This window comes from Pelecanus crispus, chromosome 16 (genome assembly GCF_030463565.1).
Source record: "Pelecanus crispus isolate bPelCri1 chromosome 16, bPelCri1.pri, whole genome shotgun sequence".
NCBI lineage: Eukaryota > Metazoa > Chordata > Aves > Pelecaniformes > Pelecanidae > Pelecanus > Pelecanus crispus.
Genome location: NC_134658.1, coordinates 6645878 through 6666289, shown reverse-complemented (window position 1 = coordinate 6666289; position 20412 = coordinate 6645878). Strand labels below are relative to the sequence as shown.

Here is a 20412-nt window from a genome sequence, read left to right as displayed (position 1 = left end):
GCTGCGGCAGACGTGACCATCTATGGTAGCGGAGCAGAGGGCAGGAAGCGGTGGTAAAGTCAGCCGACCTCGCCGGGTTTTCTCCTCCTTCCCATCCTGTCAACGTGTCCCAGCCCTTGCCAGGACAGACGATCTGTCTGTCTGTCCACACAGGCCCCCGGCTCCAAGGGCGGCTTCAACCCCCTCCCCAGGGCTGCTGGGACCCAAAAATGCAAAGCAAAGCTCCAGGTCCCTCGCAGCAGGCAGGGAGGACTGCTGCCCTTTCTCTAACCGTGGCAGCACACACCTTCTTAGAGCAAGTCCTGCCCTGATGGTAAAAGCAAACAGCGGAGCCTTCTGTGGGAACAATCCTGACTCCCCAGTTATTTTTGCCTTGACCGCCCTGTTCTTGGTCTCTCTGGCAACAAAGCTGGGACAACAACATTTATCCACCCTCTGCCAAGTGCTTTGAGACTCTCGGATCCAAGAGGATCCGTGAGCACAAGGCTCCAAAGCGCTCCATGCCCAGGGAAGCACTGGAGCCTTGCAGGATTTGTTCGAAGCTCGGGACGAGCGAGCACACACCAAGAATAAACCCATCCTTGCTGCACAGAGCCAGCAATGATGACCACCCCTGGCACAGAGTGTCAGGGGCCCAGAGCCCTGCAGGATTTACCCCGAGGAAGGGGTGTAGCTGTTTCCATCACCAGCAGCTCCCCAGTGGGACCCTTCTTCCATCCTGCGCCCACCACATGTAGCTTGGAGGGGCCTTGACCTCAGCTGCCCCTGGCGCAGCTGGATGCCATTCGGGAGGACCAAACGTGTCCCTTCCACCTCCCCCCAGCCCAGGCTGCCCTGCTCCCCAGCCAAGTTCTGCCTCTGCGAGGCTGGGGACAAGCCCCCTCCCCAAGGGGGGGCTCATCCCATCCAGCCCCACCCTGGGGACCCAGGGCGCAGCCCCTGGCCACATCTCTAGGGCCCCAACCTCCAGCCTAACCCCTCTCCCAGAGGTCCCCGCCTCCTCCCAGCACCCCAAACCACCCCCAACCCCTCTCCGGGGGTCCCACTGCCCCAACAACCCCTCCTGGGGGGGGCTGTAACCTGCCGGGGGGGGCCCGGCTGCCCCCGCTGGGGCTCTCAGGCCCCCCCCAGCCCCTCTGTGGGGGCCTCGGGCACCCCGAGGATGCCGGAGCCCCCCCGGCCTCTCTCCGGGGGTCCCGGGCCCCACGCGGCCCCTGGCCCCGCCTCCAGCGCCTTCGTGGCCCCGCCCCCAAGCGAGAGCCCGCCCCTTCAGCCCCACCCCCTCGCCCTCTTCGACCACGCCCACCGGGCCCACCCGCCAATCGCAGGGCGGGGGCTGAGGGAAGCTCCTCCCCGCCGGCGCCGCGCCGAGCTGTGCGCACTTCCGGCGCGCGGGGCGGGGGCCGGAAGCGGCGGGTGCTGGGCGGCGCCGGGCGGCGGCGGAGCGGGAGCGCGGCGGGGAGCGGAGCGGAGGTGAGCGCCGGGGCGGGGGACAGGGGACGGGGCTTGCCGCTGGGATCGCGGGCCCTGCCTCGGAGCCGGTATCGGCGGGAGCAGACTGCCGGGGGGGAGCCGCCACCGGCCGCGCTGGGCCCTGGGGTTGGCCGGGGGGCGCCGGTGAGGGGCCGGGCCCACCCGGGCTGGGGGGGGCCTCCGTCCGCCTCTGCCGGGGCCGCGCTGGGCGGGCGCAGGGAGGCAGGAGGGAGTCCGGCCCGGCAGCTGGGGGTGAATCTGTTAAACGTGGAGATTTCGGGTTAATTTAGTCACGGAACGGTGAAAACTCCCCGACGTGGCTGTTACCGGGGCCCGCCGCAGCCCGTGGCAGCGGGCGGGACAGCTTCGGGCCTCCCTGGGGGCTTCCTGCGCGGAGCGGAGCCGCTTCCTGCCGCGGGGGCCCGGGCCGGGGCCGTCTCCATGCCCGAGTTCTGCTCGGGGACGGACAGACAGACAGACAAACAAATTGCCGAGGCCTGGGCCGCCGCGGTTCGGCCCGCTGCGGCGGGGTTCGCCGTCCCGGTGGAGGGGCGGGCTGGAGGCCTGCAGCTGCCCCGAAACCCCGGCGAGGGGCGTGCGGTCCTGCCCGCTGTGGCCGCTCTGGCTCCGTCCCCGTCCAGGGCGGGGGGTTGGGCCGTGCTGGCCGCCGGTCTGCCGGCAGCCTTCGGTGCAGAGCCGCCTCTCCCCGGTGATGCGGAGGGGCCGGGAGGTTACCGGGGCCGGCAGCTCCTGGGTGGCTCGCTCGGGCAGGGAGGAGCGTGTGTCCCGGTGACACATCCAGCTTTCCACGACAGGACTGACTTGCCGCAGCCTCGGGCGAGGGTATGTCTGTAGCTTGCGCTTCCAAATCCCCGGTACTCTCTCCGTCTTACCGGGCTTGGGGTATTTTTTTCTTTAGCCTGTTGCTGACTTGTCTTTTGGCTTTTGTGTTTTGGTGGCAATTAAGATGGGATAAACATGTAAGTGATTGCTTGGGATTTTCTGATAGTGAAATGAAAAAAAAAAAAAAAACCCACCCAATACGAGCATTTCATGCATCAGGTCACAGGATTTTGCACATTGGGTCCTGGAATTCCCCAAGACCTGGGCTATAGATGCACATCATTGAAAAAACAAGAATCAGTGACCTCAAAAAACTGCTGTATTCCCTTTCTCTCCCTGAGGCGATCCTTGCGTCCCTGGAATATTGCTGAGCTTTCTGAAAGCCAAAAATACCCCCTGTTATTCATGTAACAAAGTTCAGCCAAGCAGCCTCTGCTTGAGCAGGCACAGCTCAGGAGGGATGCTGACGAGGTTCGATGCTCTGAATTCCTGATATGGAGCTTGGTACTGTATCCAATTTAGCTTAGATCTGAGATCCTCAGCTACTTCCCTGGTGGATTCGTCGCCCTGGCGGGGAATGGAAATGAGAGGAGCATAGCAACAGAGTCTGGCAATCTCCTATTTCATATAATTGTGATGAAAAAGCAGTCCTTGCGCTTGCTCTAGCGTGGAGCGACACTTTAACCACCTCTTAATGTTTGAGTAAAAATGCCAAATAACATTTTTAATGATTTCAGTAGGATTTGTTATTTGAGAGAGCTTAAATAGGGTCCAGATGGACTTTTTTTTTTTAAGCGCTTTTGGTTTTCTAAATAAAGTAGATCTGAAATACCAGAAGTAGACACCATGGGTTCTGGAGCAATGTCAACAAGTATTGTTGTACTATAAACAGCAGAGATCTCTGTCTTGGCAGCTGCTGGGACTAGCAATAGCTGTCTTGTGTTCGTGGCTGGTCCCGACAACTGACTAAATTCAGGCATTTGAGGCCTGTCTTGCTTCAAATAGTTCCTTACTTGATGAGCTGAACTGTTTTTAAAAAAAAATAAATCTTTGGATTTTTGGAAGATATAAATGTTGAAAATCATCTGGTAGCTGATCCCCTGAGATATTCCAGTGTCAGCTCAGGAATAAACTGCGGTATGTTCTTAATTTAGTTGTCCCATCTTTAATCCTTTTGCCTGTAGAAACAGGAAGTAGCTGATGCAAATTTCATGTTGCTGACAGCAGTTTGTCGGGCTTCACAAAAGCTGAATCTGAACAGAGGCGTAGGTTTGACTTGCTTTGGCTATAAAACTAACATTTGTCTCTTCCAGAATGTCTAAGTGAGGACTCAGGTTAGTGTGCTGTCTCCGGCAACTGAAGAATTTCATTTATGCTGTTTTTATGAGAACTTGCTCGCTCCTCTGAGGACTGGCCTTTGGCTGGGACATGCTGACTCCTTGATATTCTCCAAACAGGAAACTCCTCTTACCGTGTTGTTGTACAGGATCGGCTTTGGGAGAGCAAGTGTTTTTACAAATAAAATCCCTTCCCTTTATTGCTCTGATCAGTATATCAAAACAGTCTAGTTGTAGATGAAAGCCTGTTTGCTGTACAGTGTGTTCAAAACCATGTTCCCAAGCTTTGATGGAAGGAAAGGCTAGTTAATAGATTAATCAAATATGCTATGAAAATGAATGGACTTTCTGGCCCAGGGTGAAATGTCTGTTTGCTGCGAGTCCATAGCTTCCGCTCCATTGGTAATCAAAGTTCAATTGAATTTAAACAAGACCTAGATTTAAATCCTGCATTATAGTCCCAAAAGGGAGAGCTTCATCTCAACTCCACTTCTGTCAGCTGGAGAACTCTAACCCCTGGCTGCACGGCGTAGCTTGAAAGCCGTTCTCCTTCCTCCTGAGCACGGGATGATGCACTGAACAAAAATCACCCTTCAATCATCTGTATGTCTTGGCTTCCTCTTTAAAGAAGGCAAATGAGATCCCATTTTATTACTGAGATCCGTGAAGTCAGTTTGTCACTGACAAATTATTCTGCATTCAGAGTGATCAATAGACAAAACACTGTTCAGATATAGCCCAAGCAGATCTACTTTGTGTGGGGTTGTGGGTTTTATTTTTTCCTTCCCCTTGCTAAACGTTAATCTCTCTGGATTGCAATCTCTGTTGATGTTAGGTTCTGGTCTGTACAACAAAATATTTTTATTTCATTTTGGATGGGTGTGTAGGTAGCAGAAGGAGCTGCATCCACAGGACAAAGAGCATAGTAAGGGTGAGTCAAGATAGCTTTAGCAAGGAGTGACTGAGATACAGCTGCCTGCTCTAGGACTTTGTGTTGCCTGCACTTAGTTCCGATTTTGCTGCCAATTTACCAAGTGATTTATCTTGTGAGTTGTCCTAATGCTGCCCATTAAACAGAAATTAAACTGAGTTCACCATCTGCCAGATAGCGCTAGGTTTACAAAGCTGGTATCGAGCACTGTGAGTTTACAGCTTCTGTCCTGTAAACCCACGGAGGCCCAGGAAGGATGTGTCAAACGGCAAGGAGACTGGAAGGAATCTGAATCTCAAGAAATGCTGTCTTGCTAAAGGACATTAATCCCAAGAGCATATCTAGAATTGATGCGATATGCTCCTCGCAACAGCGTGTTTTATTGCTGGGGGTTGGAAGCAGCTTTCCATCTGGACTTTCTGGTTTGTAATCCTGATTGGAAATGCAGTTTGCGATTCGGTAATGGAGCTGATCAGATTAGAGCCTTGAGTGGAATGTGGCGGGGATCAGTGGTGCAGAACAGCAGCTTTGTCTGCCCAGCGCTCCGTAAACCTGCTGTCCTTCCTGAAATCCCCGCTTTGCGCCCCTCTATCTTGTTGCACACTCAAAGCATGGGAGAATTTCCTTAACAGGTGGCTCTTTTGGGGGGAAAAAAACCCCCCACCCTTCTTTTGGTGTGCTGAGAGCGGGGGAGGCAGAGCCCTGCTCTTGGCTGCGCTCCCACTTTGAAGACGTGAGCCCCATTCTGGATGCATCGTCCTCAGCTGCTGCGAAGTGCTGACGATCCTGTGGTCAGGATTTCTACATTGTACAGAATTAAAAAAAAAAAAAAAAGAAAGAGGTATTCATTACTGTTGATTATATGGGTGACCGCCCACAAGTTTCAGCCTCTCTGAACTTTTTTGTATCTGGAAGCCATCCAGTTACTGCCGTCCAGTTTTACGCAAAGTATCTCCTCTTGCACAGAGGAGGAAACCGCGCTCTTCCTCTTGGAAGGGGGGTGGCCTCTCCCCAGCTTCCCACATCAGTGCTGCTTCTCCTGATGCAAGCAGGCGTAAGAGGGGTGGAAAATGGTCTTGTTTGTCTTGTGACATCAGTGCCACTCGTGACTAATGCTGGATCTGCCCCACATCCTCTGGAAATTGGGTGAAAACATGCACTTTAGAGCAGGGCTGAGGAGGCTTGTGAGCAAAAGCAAAACCCTAGTTACAACTTCAGGTTTCATTTCTGAGGGAGATCTAGTATCAGTTCATCGACACAGCTGGGTTAAACCCTGCCTTCCTTTTTGGGTATGCTGGGGAATGTCCTGGGAAGGACGTTCTCCTTCAGGCAGGGTTTTGAGCTCTCGCAGGCTGTTGCAATTAGAAGGAAGCTGTGTCCAGGCCGTAATCGTGATTCACATTGTAAAATCTTTTGGTGAGTGCTGATAAGATAAAAATGCAATTGGTGACTTGCTACTCCCTCCCTGCATTCCCTGTGCATTAGTGTGCTTGGAACGTGACTGGTCTTGCTCCTTGGTGCAGAGTCTCTGCAAAGCAGTAATTAATGGAAAGTTTATATGACACTTAAGACTTTTCAAATGACTTGTGTGCCTAAATCGCCTTCCTGTGCAGTGCTTGCAGAGCAGATCCTGCAGTTCAGATAGCAAAGCCTGTAGAGGGAGAGTATGAACAGGGGCGCATTGTTGTAGAAGCAGCTATGCCTTCTTAGCTTGGGCAGCTGCTCGTCTTAGCGTGTGCCAGGGTGGCTCGTTTTGCACGCTGATGCTCTGTACCATAGCCATGCTGGAGTTATAGGCGTTCCCTGGAGGAATTCAGGACTCTGGGAGGTCCCCATGGATGCATTTGCAGAATCAAAACCACCAGTTCTAACCTGATGTGCGTGAACTCCCAGTGAAGCATTCTTACTTGATTTGCTACGTGGTCACAGCTGGGACTTTGGCCAAGACCTGACTACAGTGAGATTCTGTGCAGGCCTTTGTTTTATTGAGTGGTGTCAATACAAGGTTAGAAGATGTAAGTTTTAGTATCCCTACACATGTAAGAAGTCCTTACAATGAAATAACACTATGTGGCCATTAAGGAGTGGCTGTGGCAATAGAAAGTGGCTGTGTGCATCGCTGCTGTGTAATCCAAAAGTCCCTGCTAATGTGAGGGTACCCTGCTGCCCATCATCAGGGTGCAGAGCTAGGTAGAAATTATTCTTCTGGAACTGGTGGAGCTTGTACCAGACAGCTGATAAACCCTCTTTGATATTTGGTGTAGGAGTTTCATACCATTAGAGGATGCGAATAATTGTATTCTGTCTGTGCAGGTTGTGGACAGCGGTAGATATGGAAAGACTGGTCGAACGGTTGGAGAAGGCTGTGGAGCGCCTGGAGACGGTGTGCCAAGGACGTGGCATGTGTGGAGATGGCTCTTCCAAAGGTAAGGCCCAAAGCACCTCCCCAGCAGCGTCGCCCCACGGGAGTCCCTGTGCCGAAGGATCACCCGGGCGGTGCGGCACTGTCGGACATCAGCGGTAGCTGTTGCAGAGCGGGTGGTGCTCGTGCAGGGTGTGCAAAGGGCTGTTAGGTGAACTGGCTGTGCGCAGAGGGGAAGTGAGTTTCACAGCAGACACTGCGCAAAAGCAGAGAGGCCTGCGGTTACCGTCCCGCTAAGATAAGGACTTCCTGTGGTGGCAGCGCTTCCCGCGTCTGCATTCAGCTGCATACTTTGGGCTGAGCCTCCTGCCTTCGGTCGACGTACCCCAGGGGGAAGGCTCAGTGTGGAGCGGGTGGGAGGTGCCCGTGAGTGCTTGCAGCCCGGGAGCCCACCCGGTGCCGCTTGGTGATGCCTGTGCTCTGGTTCCTTCTCTGCAGGAGTGGCTCAGTACGTGCAGGCTTTCGATGCCCTTCTGGCTGGCCCAGTAGCTGAGTATGTCAAGATCAGCAAAGAAGTTGGCGGGGATGTGCAGAAGCACGTAAGGACTCGCGTTCTCCCTCCGCTCTAAATAGATGCTGCTTGTTCTTCAGGGCTGTTAAGGGCCAGGTTTGCTGTCAGTGTCTGCATTCCTTTAGCGCTGTATTCTAGGATGTTTATAATCCTCAAGGATTCAAAACAGATGCAGATGTCCAGATAACCTCCAGCAGATTGCCACCTACACACACTATGAATCAAACCTCCTCCTTGAAATTGTTGTTAGTTAGGTGCCTAGCTCTATTTACAGACTTTGGCATATGCGTTTAGGAGGCCTGTAAACTACCCAGCCCAAGAGCTGTTACACTCTTCAAAGTTTTCTCTGAGGATGAGTGTCTCCAAGAATATGTGCTTTGAGATCAGCATAGCTGCTTTCTTACAGACTAGGAATTGCGAGCAGCGGGAGGTTGAATGACTGCTAGTGTTAGGCTGGGTACAAGGGAAGATCTCTCAACGTTCTCTCTCTTCTTAGGCTGAGATGGTTCATGCAGGCTTGATGAGCGAGAGGGCTCTTCTGGTGATGGCATCTCAACATCAGCAGCCAGCAGAGGTAAGTCTGGGAAATTCACTCATCAGAAACCTTGCACGCCCTTGCCTCAGAGTCAGGGGTGACTGCCACTGTAGGGGGATCTGGGCTGTTACAGTTGCTCCAAAAGAGGAACCGGAGGGCTGGAGACACTTGCCACCATGAGGTGGCACTTGCTGAAAGCATGCACTGTCCCCGGTGCTCACCTAACACTGGGCAGAATTCTGGAGGTTGATTCTTAGAGGTGCAGAACTGGCATTCCAGTCGTTAGAGCACTGAGTTTTCTGAAGCAGTCAGAGCAGCTCGTGTCATCTCACAGCGTCTGTCTCCAGTTTCACCTTGCACCAACACTGCACAGTCACTGTTCCCTCAGATGCAGCCTGCAGACAGGAACTTGTCCAAGGCAGGAGCCACAGTGGGACTTGTGTAGAGCCTGCTTTTCATTATGTGATACTTCCAGGCATTAAACTCCTTCTGAAGTATAACAGACGCTCGTCTCTCTTGAATGCTTTCTGAATAGTAGCTAGGCTTTTAGGACTGATTTGTCCTTAGTAAGTAATTTAATGCTTTACCCTAGGCTGCTGCTTCTCAGCAGGATGTGTGACTGAAAATCTGATCCTGAATGCATTGGCTTTTCCCTGCTGGGAACGGCTTTTCCTGAGCAACAGGATCCCACCTTGCTTTTCTTTGCAGTTTTTATCTGGTTCAGTCATGGCAGCTGGATTTCTGTGCTGCTTTCCTATTCACTGCAAAATATATCTGCATCTTTTTCCCCAAACTCAGCACTGAAGGGTTGTTTATCTTTCACCAGGCTTGCTGTGACGCTGCTCTGCATGGCCTCTAGTCAGAGAATCTCCTTACAAATTCCACTGACACATTATTTAAAAAAAGGACTTTGAACAAACAACAGCCTTAATCTAGTGTAGGTCTTTGTGCAGGTTGTCTTGCAGGACTCCAGTCAGTTCTGGAGTAGTCAGCTTAAAATACAGAATGTACGAACTGTCATTGCTTGTGGTGAAGAATTTCCCCGTCCTGTTACTTGACAGTGGTGCTAGGCTGGAGCTTCTGAAAGCGTAGCCTGGCCAGTGGTCCTTGGAACCTGTTTTCATCTAAACAGAGGAAGGGACAGCAAATGGAAAAGTCGAGGCTTTGAAAAGCAAGCCTTGCCCAAATTTATCCCTCAGTGCTGCCACCAGCAGGAGAATTTCTGACCTTAGAGGAAAGAAAAGTTTCCCAAGAGGCATCTCTGGAAATATGTAATTGGCTGCTCTGCTCTCACCTCAAAAGACTTCTAAGCGCTTTCAGTCAGCATTCCAAGTGAACAACACAGAAACAGTTTTTATCATCCAAATATTAAAGGCTTGGATTGACTGGAGAAGTAACTTGAATCCTAAAGTCCAGCTTGATAGGGTGAGTTGAGAATTTGCTGCAACTCAGATTGTAATGCCGGCTGTAGATCCCAAACTGCGAAAACCTGCATAGCACCCCCCTTCTCTGAGGGTTTGTAAAGGAGAGGAAAAATTTGACAAACTGTCTCGGAACAAAAGAATCCAGGAAAGGCAAATGCTATTTCTGTCCTCGTTACTAACAAGCTTTGTCAGTGTCTCTTGGATTGAACATGAGTCACAGTTCTTGGCGTGCTCCCATAGTACCAATCCAGTTGGGAGCTATGACTTCAGCCCTGGAGGAGCTACGCTGTGGGACCGAGCTCAGCTCGCAGGGAGGGCCGACCCTGGACAGGAGCTGTAGCAGTAACTTGTGCCAGTTGGAATCTTCCTCTGAGTGACCATCATCTCAGCAGAGCTGCCAATGTCGATGTGCAGCCATTCCAGAGCAATACTAATGTCCTTAATTGTTATTGTCCATCTTGTCCTGCAGAACGCGTTCTCATCGCTCCTGAAACCAATTTCAGACCAAATCCAGGTGGTGCAGAATTTCAGGGAGAGGAACCGTGGTAGCACACTGTTCAATCACTTATCAGCAGTCAGTGAGAGCATCCCAGCCCTGGGCTGGGTGGCCATGGTAAGAACTCCAGTGGGAAGTGGTTTCCTTGGGCTGGTGCAAAAAGTCTGGCTCCCTGGTCAGCTGTTCCATGCCACTGTGTTCTTTCTTCTTTAGGCTCCAAAACCTGGTCCTTATGTGAAGGAAATGACCGATGCTGCCATGTTTTATACCAACCGGATCCTCAAGGAGTACAAGGATGTGTAAGTTCACCTTATCTCTTAAGGATGTCACTGAATACAGCTAGCAGGGTGTGTAGGGGCTGCTCCAGTATCTAACCACAGCTGCCTTGGTCTTTAATTCAGTCTTCTTTTTAAAGGCAGGGTATATTTATAAAGCCTCACTTAGCTGTTCTTTCCTGACCCTTAGGGACAAGATTCCTTGCATTTGTGTTGCAGCTGAATCTCTGGTAGCAAGTGTTTTGCTGCTCTTGTCTTAGCATCATCTGGTGGCTGAACTGTTTCCCAGGGCAGCAGGTTGTGTCTTGGGAACGGGTCTTGTTGGAAGTCCCACACTCCTGAATTAAAGTGGGTGACAGCGCAGCCCAGGCCTGTGGGCTTCTGCCTGCATATGCAAGATTAATACTGAAGCTGGAACGCAGCGCTGGAGGTGTGAGGCTGCAGTGCTGGTTCAGCTGCGTCTTGCCTGTAGGCTGAGAGGTGGAGAGGTGTAAAGAACTGCTTGTAGTCCGTGGGTTTTAATGGCAAATGCACCTGCTCACTCCTCATGATCTTCTTGTGTCCTCAGAGATAAAAAGCAAGTGGACTGGGTGAAAGCTTATCTGAGTATCTGGACAGAGCTGCAGGCCTATATCAAAGAGTATCACACCACAGGGCTGACTTGGAGCAAAACAGTAAGTCCTGGCTACATCTGCAGGAGCTTCTTAGACGAGTATTGCATGATTATTGCAGCAGATATGGAGCTTGTGCAATTGCCTTTCCTCTTGCCGGCCTCTTACAGGGTCCTGTAGCAACAGAAGGGGCTAAATCACCATCCGCTTCCCCAGGCGGGGCTGCGCCTCCCCCACCAGGCCCTCCTCCCCCGCCTGCTCCTGCCCCCACGAGCTCCAGTGCAGATGACTCTGCCTCCCGCTCCGCGCTCTTCGCCCAGATCAATCGGGGAGAAGGCATCACCTCCGGTAGGTGGAAATAGCTGGCGGAGGGAGGGCAGCCGCGAGTACCGTTGTGTTGTGAATCCTTGTTTCGCTGCTGTCCCTCAGTACACCTGCTTAGAAAGTACGCTTGCAGTAACAAAAGACCACCTGGTCTGAGTATGAGGCTGGGAGCCAGCAGCAGCCCTGAGGCAGTTCACAGGGACAAAGGAGCACATCCGAGTTGGAATTCTCAGCCTCATCTGTCAAGTGTAGTAAGAGATTAATCTCTAGCTGGAATGGAGAGAGTGAGCCCTTTGGTTGCCTGCATGTCTCCAGTACAAAAGGCGCAATTTTGCACCTATTCATATTTGCACGAAACTTATCCCTTTTTTGTGTTACCTGGTTAGCATATCAGGACAGACGCGAAATGAAGGTGAGGTGCTTGGCTCAAGGCTTTTTCCAGCTGTAGAGTGGAAGAGCTGGCACCTTCTGGTTCCACAGTACATCGCGTGTTCCCATCAATATTGCATCAGTTTCTTGCTCCCTCTTTCACTTGCTGTCACTCATGCTTGGAGTCAACTTAGGCCCAGTCTCAATAATTTATTTGCATTTTGAAAAATGTTACCATGATGATTGTTGTAATCGCTGATGTCTGGTGTTTGTGAAACTGCATTCTTGGAGGAGAGCTGGATCTCAGGCTTGACTTCTCTTGCAGGCTTAAGACATGTTTCAGATGACATGAAGACCCACAAGAATCCAGCACTGAAGAACCAAGGGGGTCCTGTGAGAAGTGGACCCAAACCTTTCACTGCTCCCAAACCAGCTTGTAATGCTAATCCCTCCCAAAAAACCTCTCCAAAGGCACCTGCATTGCTAGAATTAGAGGGCAAAAAGTGGAGAGTGGTGAGTGCCTGGCGTCGGCATGAGTGGGTTGGAGGGATGGGAGCTTTGCAGCAGGGACGGAGGGTTTCCTGAAGACCTTTCCTGTAAGAGGCACCAGCCTGAAGGTACCTGCAGCTGCTTTTAAAGGGGCTGCACTGCCCTACTGTTCACATCGATTCATTGGTCTGCATTCCAAAAATAAAGTGTGTTCCCTGCCTTTTCAGGAAAACCAGGAGAATGCCACTAACCTGGTAATCAGTGACACAGAGTTGAAGCAGGTAGTATATGTTTTCAAGTGCACAAATAGTACCCTTCAAATCAAAGGCAAGATCAACTCCATCACCCTTGGTAAGTGGAGAAACCCTGAAAACTGCTTCTGCGTGTTGGTCTGTTTGCGGAAGGCTGAATCTCCAAAACCTTTCTGTGAGCTACTGTGTGTTTTCTTTGCAGATAACTGTAAGAAACTAGGGCTGGTGTTCGATGACGTGGTGGGCATCGTAGAGATCATAAATAGCAGGGATGTTAAAATTCAGGTGAGAGTGCGTGACTTGTTCTCTGCCTGGAGTATGACTGATGCGCTGTACAACAGGGTGTCTGTAGCATCTGCTGCTTCGAGTAGTTATTTCCAGAACAGGAATGTGCATCTGTGGAGAACATTCATGAAACACCATCTGTCCTACTGCTCTGCAGCTCACCCTGCCCAGCCCTTAGGAAAGGGATGAAATTTGCCTCGCTGAGCTGCTTCAGGGCTCTAGAGAAAAGATTGGCCTCTGTGAGGCAGGCAGTGCAATGTGACTGCCAAAGTAGGGCACCAGCAGTAGAATCTCCTCTGATTCCAGTTTTGGTATCTGGTTTGGGATGGTCAATTTGCCCAGCATTCACTGTAGTTTTGTTCTGAAGGGATCAAACCAAGAAATAACTTTGTATTTTTGTCAAAGGTGGGAGTACTTGAATCCTGTATATCTGCAGCAGGGCGGGGTGGGGGGAAGTCAAACCTCTTGCCTCGAAGGCAAGTGCAAAAGCAAAATGTTGTGGTTGCCCAGTTCAAGCTAATGCTCCTCTAACTGCTTTGACCACCCTGCCAGGTAATGGGCAAAGTGCCAACGATTTCCATCAACAAGACAGATGGCTGCCATGTGTATCTGAGCAAGAACTCCCTAGACTGCGAAATCGTCAGTGCCAAGTCATCAGAGATGAACGTCCTTATTCCCACAGAGGGCGGTGACTTTGTAAGTGTGAATTTTTTAAATCATTGTGGTCTGTTTGCGGTTGGGGTCATGCAGGGCCCTGCAGGGAATGTCACGGGATTTGTGTTTTGAGCCCTGCAGGGAATGTCACAGTTCCAGTGAGGTCTGGAGGTACAAGTCTAGATTCTAGACTTGGAGGTTGTGAATGAAATAAAACCATCAAATCGAGTTGTTTGTCTTTACAGTGAGATATTTGCTGTTTTGTGAGAGTTTCTTCTTTCTCAGGATCTCTTGGGGGCAGAACAGGCAGCACTTGCGGTGCAGGAGGGGACATGGCATGCATCTAAGAAAAGAAATGCCTAAAACAGTGGGAGTAGTTACTAGTCTCAGTCATAAACTCGTTTTTGATAACAGGTTTCTATTTTTACCCTCCAGACTGAATTCCCTGTCCCAGAACAGTTCAAGACAGTGTGGAATGGTCAGAAGCTGGTTACCACTGTGACAGAAATTGCTGGCTAAGCAGAAAAACTCCAAGGCTCCTGCCCTCCCCTGGCCCTGCTGTGGGACAAATCTGCTTTCAGATGATTCTCTTAGATTTCTTGTACCTTTCTGCTCTCAAACTGCTTCTCTTCTACCCGAGAGACACAGCTACCTGCCGTCACTGAAATACCTCTGGCTGGGGTTTGGTGTAGGTGGCGGGTCAGTTATTGTCCACATCTATTAGCAGGAAGGTGTAACTTTTTTTTTTCCTCCCCTTGTCTGATCTAACTGCACCAATCGATTGAGTCAGATTTTTGGTGAACTTCACAGCCAGTACTGGCAGTTGGCTTTCAGAGTGTTGTTCGGGTCTTTTTGTATTGCCTTTAAGCAAACTGTTCATGTGAGAGAGGAATGTTGTCCCCTTTTTAACAAATAATGGTTTATGTCAGGGTCCAGAGTACCCAGTTGCTATGGCAGATGTCTCAAGAAGGTCCTGGAAGTTGCTAATTCCAGCTCTATGTATTAGTTTGGTGGCATTACAGGACATGGGAATGGCTTTGTCGGACCAAAGGCTGAGGACCTGGGCCGTAGCATTCCACCCTGATTTCTCTTTCATCATTCCTACTAGCTCAGTGTATTTCTGATTGTGCCATGACAGGAGGCTTTATATTAACCAGTGCCACAGGAAGACTGCAGTGGAGTAACTGCAGTTACCCTGCCAGCAGTCTGGCTGGTAGCTTGGAGCTGAGCACCTCTTAACTCCATAAGCCCTCCACCCTCGCAAGGGAATCTTTGCCCCAGGGCTTCCTTCTCGGAGCAGCTGAACTCAGGTTCAGTCTTCCAGGACAGTTCTTCTGAACCTGTCCCCTTCTGCAGAGGAAGGGTCTCCTTCATTCCAGGGTCAGTAGTGCAGTTTTGTAAATACCCGAGTTGGATCAAGTCGGTTCATCACTCTCTTCCTCATCTGCAGTCGGTCCCCATAAAGTTAATCCTCTCAACCTCCCTTTTCCCCTGTTGCTTGGCTCTTTACTTTGGTGGAAGCTTGTAGCCTCTGTTCCAGGGCCCTGGAGCAGAGTGATGGATCTAAGACACAGTACTGTACTGACCCATAAAGGGAGCTGCACGTGCTTTGACCTTCATTTTTCCAACGCCTCGGGTGGCATAAGCATATCTTAAATGCATTTCCTCTGTAAAGTGTCAATGTTCTTTTTCTCTAGGACAAAACTTACAAAAATATGCAATTTTTTTTATTTTGAGACTGTCCTGTGACTTGTACTCGTCTACTCCTGAGGCTTGTGGAAAAACTTTTCTTATGTACTTAAGATTATACAGAAGATAGAATAAAGTTAATGCCAACTTGCTCATTTCAGTGGCTCTTGTTTACTCTTTGGGGGCACACAGGACCTCAGGTAGGACAAGATGCCCCTTGCTGCCTGACCCTGCCAAGACTGCTTTGAATGCTTTTCCCAGGGGGAAGTACAGACTTTCCTCAACTCCCCTCAAATCAACTTGTCAGTAGTTGTCAAATCTCACCTCTTTTTTTCAGTTGGTTAGATGTAAGGTTCTTTATTGATTTCAGTTGCTGTACAAAAGTGCATAAAACAAGCCACTAGTTGAAAACCATTCAAGCTGTTAATACCTGCTTAATTCAAACCCCTCCTTTTTCCCCGGAAACCCCTAAATTTGGCCCTTTTCCCCATTTTGAAGGATAGGCTGTAATATCTTTCCTCTGCATACAGCTATATGAGTCTACTTGCTGATCCCTTTAAGAGATGCAGCATTCGTGCACTAGTGATTTCAGTTAATACTGCCATTGCACCCTGCAAGGAACAAGCGACAGGGAAAACAGCCCTCTCGCGCAGCTGATCATTTTGCCATCACCAAGCGACCGGTGCAGCTGCAACTCAGAACCGAAGTAGACTTACCAAGGCCTGTGCAGGATGAAGTGCTTCAGAGTTAGTGCAAGGCTCAGTCCACTCATATTGGAGTGTAATTACATCCAGACAAATCCTCATCTCTTACTGCAGTGTAACAGATGCCACCTCTGCACACCGTGGAACCGCTGAGCTAAACCCCCTCTTCTCCCCCTTCCCCAGATCCCCGCAGGCTTGTACGCAAGAAGTGCTGTTGCGCAGTAGCAGCTGCATTAACTACAGTGGTAGACCCTCCCTGGCGGTCTCACAGGGTGCCTCCCCTTAGCTTCACTGGAGGAAGGGGAGAATAGTGGTGTAAAACCACTCTTCTGAGAACTGCAGGTGGTCCCCTTTGACCCCCAGGAACACCAGCTTTCCCGCTTTGTCCATCTCCTGCAGCCCCAGGCGATCCTGCAGAGAGAAGTGTGACCGTAGCTTCCTGGGGCCCTGCCACAGCCGAATGCTGGCAAGGGCTGGGGAACCCAGCAGGGAGAAAAGCACTGATGTGCAGAGACTTGTTGCAGCAGAAGTGACTGGCAGGCTAGAGTGGGTTCCACCTCTGCTCTTCAAAGCTTCTCCTCATAGAGGGGGGAAAAGGCATTTTGGATGACTCTTACAAGGCTTTAAAAAGGAGCAGCGTTCATTAAACACATGCTGAAGGCGCTTTTGAGCCAGGCACGAGACCAACACTGTAATTCCCGCTGCCAGAATGGGCCCAGAGGGAAGTGCCTTCCCAAACAGCTCCTGGCAAGAGGAGTCCATGCCCCAGGAACAGCAGAGGTAGGTAGAGCAGAGCTGTGGGGTTTAGAGCTCCTCAAGGCCCCAGGGACACTACCTGCTTTACAGCAGAAATAGCAGAGACCCCTCAGCCCCCAGCAGAACGCACCTCTGTGTACAGCGAGGTCTCCTTCAGTGGGATGGTCTCCTTGGCTTGGCCGCTTTTGTAAAACCCAAACCACTGTCAGAATAAAAACAAGGAAACAGTTGCTGAAGGGCTCCCAGGAGATATGTAGGCTTTCACCAGCTTCTTCTGGAGATGTGCTGCTGCAGGCAGTGTGGTATTCAGGCCTATGTTTGTGCTCAGCCTGTTTCTCACCACCAAAGGATGAGGAACAAGCAAGCAAGCACCGAAACACCACCCAAACGCAGCACTCGCCACCCTGCCTGCCTCACCTCAGAGATCGGTGGGTCAACCATGGTATCATTGAGAAACTTCACCATCACAAACTTTTTCAGAGCCATCAGGTTTTTCTTGTATGTCTCATTTATGCCCTGGATGAAAGCAACAGAGAACAGATCTGAGTCACTGGAAAGCCCACTGAGACAGGTCAGGGAAACGCCTGCTCCGACTTGCCCTGCACCTGCAAAGGAAGCCCTGGACTGTACCAGCCGAGGAGGCAGGAACGTGCATTTCTGTCACCAGCCTCCCCTGGCCGTGCTCAAGGCATCCAGCCTCATCTCCAGGCTGTAAAGAGGGGATGGGCCTCCCCTGCCTTCCCAGACCACTTGAATGGCGATGGGTGGACTAAGCACATGGCATATTAGCACCGACTGCTCCAAAAGAGTGCAGTGACACAGGAACAGGACAAGTCTCATAAGTCTACCAGCAAAACCATTTTGTGCACTCCTGGGATGCAGGGCAAAAAAATTCTCCCCTTTGAACTCCAGCAAAACTACTGCCCCAGAGAGCTAACGTGAAGGAACTCGCTGCTAAGGCTTCTGTTCTCCTGCTAGCATTTCATCATCAGCCAGGTCCTTACCCTCTCCTGATTTATGTCAGCCAAAAAGATGCTGTTTTTCCTGTAGTCCTCCTCCTTCAAAGGGTCGTGCCAATACTCTGCTTGTACCAAGCTGGAGAGGAGAGAAAACAAAGATCAGATCGGAAACCCAGAGCTTCTCACGTGGGCTTGCCCCCTGTCGTTGCAGCCTGATGAATATACTCACTGTTCCTGAACAGCTTGCATGTAGGCGCCCAGATCCAGCGTCTTTCGGATCCAGTCACAGATATGGGAGCTCTCACCAGGACAGCGCGGAAAGCCATACACGCCTGGGGTATGGAGACATGCGTAACAACTCGGTGAGCCAAACTCAAATCCCTTAATCCCTCCAGCTGGTAAAGAACCACCCTCTTACAGAGCAGTGGTAAGAATTACCTGGGGAATCAGACAGCCTTTAATCCTGCAATCGCATTAGACAGCCCTCCTGCCCCTGGGCACTATTACACACAAAGATAATGGACGATGTTCTTGACCTGAGGGTATTGCTCTGGAGAATGGGGGCATGCAGACAAGCGGAACACTGTCCGGCTTGCCTGGTCTGTTCCCGGGAGGTCTCAGGATGGTTCCCTACAAGTCTTCCCACTACACTACGAAGAAATAGACTCAAGCCACGGAACTTCTCAGGGGAGAGTATTTGAAATTCATTGCCAGCCACTCTTAACTGTACACCTCTTAAATTCCATTTCATACTGCCTCTTTAATCTACTGCAAAAAGCACCTCCCTTTCCTTGGGGCTTTAGCCTTCCAGATGCTGACTGTAAAATATCCTTGTGACCCAGAAGGTTTAGTTTCACAAAGGCTTTGCTCTGTAGTTAGAAATTTCTTCTCCTGAAACAACTAATCCCAAGTGCTTCCAAAGTATGTAAGAATTCTAGCCAGACAATAAGTCGTGTACTTACAAAGGTCCCTTCTCATTGCTGGTTAAGCAAGACCAAGACAGAAGATAATGTACTCGGCTAACAACTGGGCCAAAGCAGATCACCAGATTCAGACAGGAACAAAGGGACAGTTTAATTCACAAGAAAACGGTCAGTTTTTAGGAAGAGGCCAAAAAAATAATTCCTCCTGCCAACAAAAGCCCCCCACCCTTCACAGTAGTTAGGAGGTACCATAACTTAAGAGGACACTACCTTGGTGCTGCCCCCCAACGGAGATCAAATTGAGCATGGGAGGAGAAGGACACCGCTGGGCCACCGCCCGCCTGTGAAGAAAGATGAAGGAGCTGAGCTGGAGCTCAGCGTGCCCAGGCCACCCATGCTGGTTCACATGCAGCTCTTGGCTTGCCACTGCGTGAGCTCAGGTGCTTGGGTAATGTTTGCAAAGAGAATGAACCCTTCCTGGTAGAGCTGGGCTTCAGGCAAACACATTCTTGCCTTTGGAGTGCTCCTACCTTTACAAAGGGGTTTGTCAGTTTACATCTGCTTAGTGCTTCAAAAGAGTTTTAAATCAGAACCTAAAACTCCAAGAAAATCACTGGAAATGGAATAGAAGTGTAAACTTACAGGAACTGGCCTCCTTGGGAGAAGCCCATTGCATTGTAGCCTCCTTTCAGGTGAGGGTCCTTTGCAAGTTGGCTGCACACCTCTCTCACTTGATCGTTCGCATTCATAAAGAAGCTGTTCTCCATATCCTGATGGATAAGCCAGATTAGAAAGTACAACTTGTACCTTTACAACGGTTTACATTATTTTAACCTCTACAAATAGATCGCTAACAGTTCTGCTTTTGAAAGAGAACCTTAACTTTCACGATATGACAGAAGTGAAATTCAAGTTTTGAGACTTCCCTTCATCACATCTTTGTTCCTACTTTGCCTGGCAAAACTGTCTCATTTTTGTCACTCTCAACAGTGACATTTCCCCAAACTTCTTGACAATTTGAGTCCCTTCAGATTTTGTGCGTGTGTGTGTATAAAAAACCACACCAAATCTCAAACTTCACCCATTTTTTCCAAATTCCAGAAAATAACATATGTTGCACATTATCCTGAGAGACTATTTAAAGAAATTCCATAGGGCAACACAAAACTGTCATGACACACAAAGGTGCGGAAGAAGCCTTTATCTTTATTATACTGAAGATATATAGTGAACAAATGGTTGTAAATCAAAAAGGATGGCAGGGGCTAAAGCTCTGCCTTACAGAGCACAGTATCTTATCACATGCCTTTTATTACCTGGAGTGGTGAGAGAGTGCTCATCAGTGGATTTGCATATTAATCCAGTTTAGACTAAGGATTTGTTACTTTACTGGTTTCTACCTGTCAAAGCTGTTTACTTCACAAAGAAAGAAGAAATTAGCAGGGAAAGCACATCACGAATCCTTGTGGAACCGTGTTAATAACAGACACTGCAGTAACTATTGCACCTTTAGATCTGCACGCTGGCCACCACCCTGCCAAGCAGAAACGCAACTGACAGCAGAGTTAGTTACCTGGATCAGGTTGCTTCCAATCTTGAGAGACAGAACATAAATCCCTGGTATTTTATTCTCCACTATTTTCTTAATGTAGCCCATGCTTTGTGGATTGCAGCAACTGTCTCCTGTGAAAGGGAACACAGCGAAGCACCGTCACGCCACCGCCCAGGCCCTCACCTCGCTGACACCCGCCTCCACAAACACCACACCAGGACCCCCAAGCTGCAAGGGGATCAGGAGCTGCCAACGCACACACGGGCCCGGGGGAGGGGGGTCAGCACCTCCCAGCCTCCGCAGCAACCCGCGGCCTGGAGGAGGGGGACACCGGAGCGGGACCGGAGGCGGCCTGCGAGCTCCCTTCGGGCCTGCTCGGCTCCCAGCACGGTCCCGTCCGCGGGCCGAGCCAGCTAAGCCCCGCCGCCCCGCCCACAGAGCCGTTACCGGAGAATCGGATCGGCCCGGCCCCCCGCTGCCGGTCGCGGCTCACCCATTCCGTGCCACATAACCAGGGGGACGGCAGCGGCCGCGCAGCCCAGGCACAGCCCCAGCGCCGCCACCCTGAGCGCCGCCATCTTGAGTGAGCACATGACTCG

General features: G+C 50.6%; 2 protein-coding genes across 3 annotated transcripts; one reads left to right on the top strand and one right to left on the bottom strand.

Moving 5' to 3' along the window:
- The first annotated feature begins 1438 nt into the window (after positions 1 to 1438).
- On the top strand, positions 1439 to 15074 carry CAP1 (cyclase associated actin cytoskeleton regulatory protein 1). 2 transcript variants are annotated; one of them, XM_075721840.1, is made up of 13 exons: positions 1439 to 1473; positions 6898 to 7010; positions 7445 to 7545; positions 8014 to 8091; positions 9946 to 10089; positions 10186 to 10271; positions 10816 to 10921; positions 11029 to 11206; positions 11877 to 12064; positions 12268 to 12391; positions 12494 to 12576; positions 13129 to 13272; positions 13666 to 15074. In XM_075721840.1, exons 2-13 carry the CDS (start codon positions 6917 to 6919, stop codon positions 13747 to 13749), a joined length of 1410 nt encoding a protein of 469 aa, XP_075577955.1. In that variant the 5' UTR covers positions 1439 to 1473; positions 6898 to 6916; the 3' UTR covers positions 13750 to 15074. The 2 variants fall into 2 exon arrangements, with proteins under 2 accessions (XP_075577955.1, XP_075577954.1); XM_075721839.1 differs by having other exon boundaries at positions 12268 to 12576.
- A 798-nt stretch (positions 15075 to 15872) lies between these two features.
- On the bottom strand, positions 15873 to 20406 carry PPT1 (palmitoyl-protein thioesterase 1). The gene is made up of 9 exons (XM_075722020.1): positions 20307 to 20406; positions 19835 to 19944; positions 18904 to 19031; positions 18532 to 18602; positions 17568 to 17670; positions 17384 to 17474; positions 16797 to 16895; positions 16510 to 16581; positions 15873 to 16034 (listed from the first exon to the last, which is right to left on the bottom strand). Exons 1-9 carry the CDS (start codon positions 20404 to 20406, stop codon positions 15912 to 15914), a joined length of 897 nt encoding a protein of 298 aa, XP_075578135.1. The 3' UTR covers positions 15873 to 15911.
- Positions 20407 to 20412: the final 6 nt, after the last annotated feature.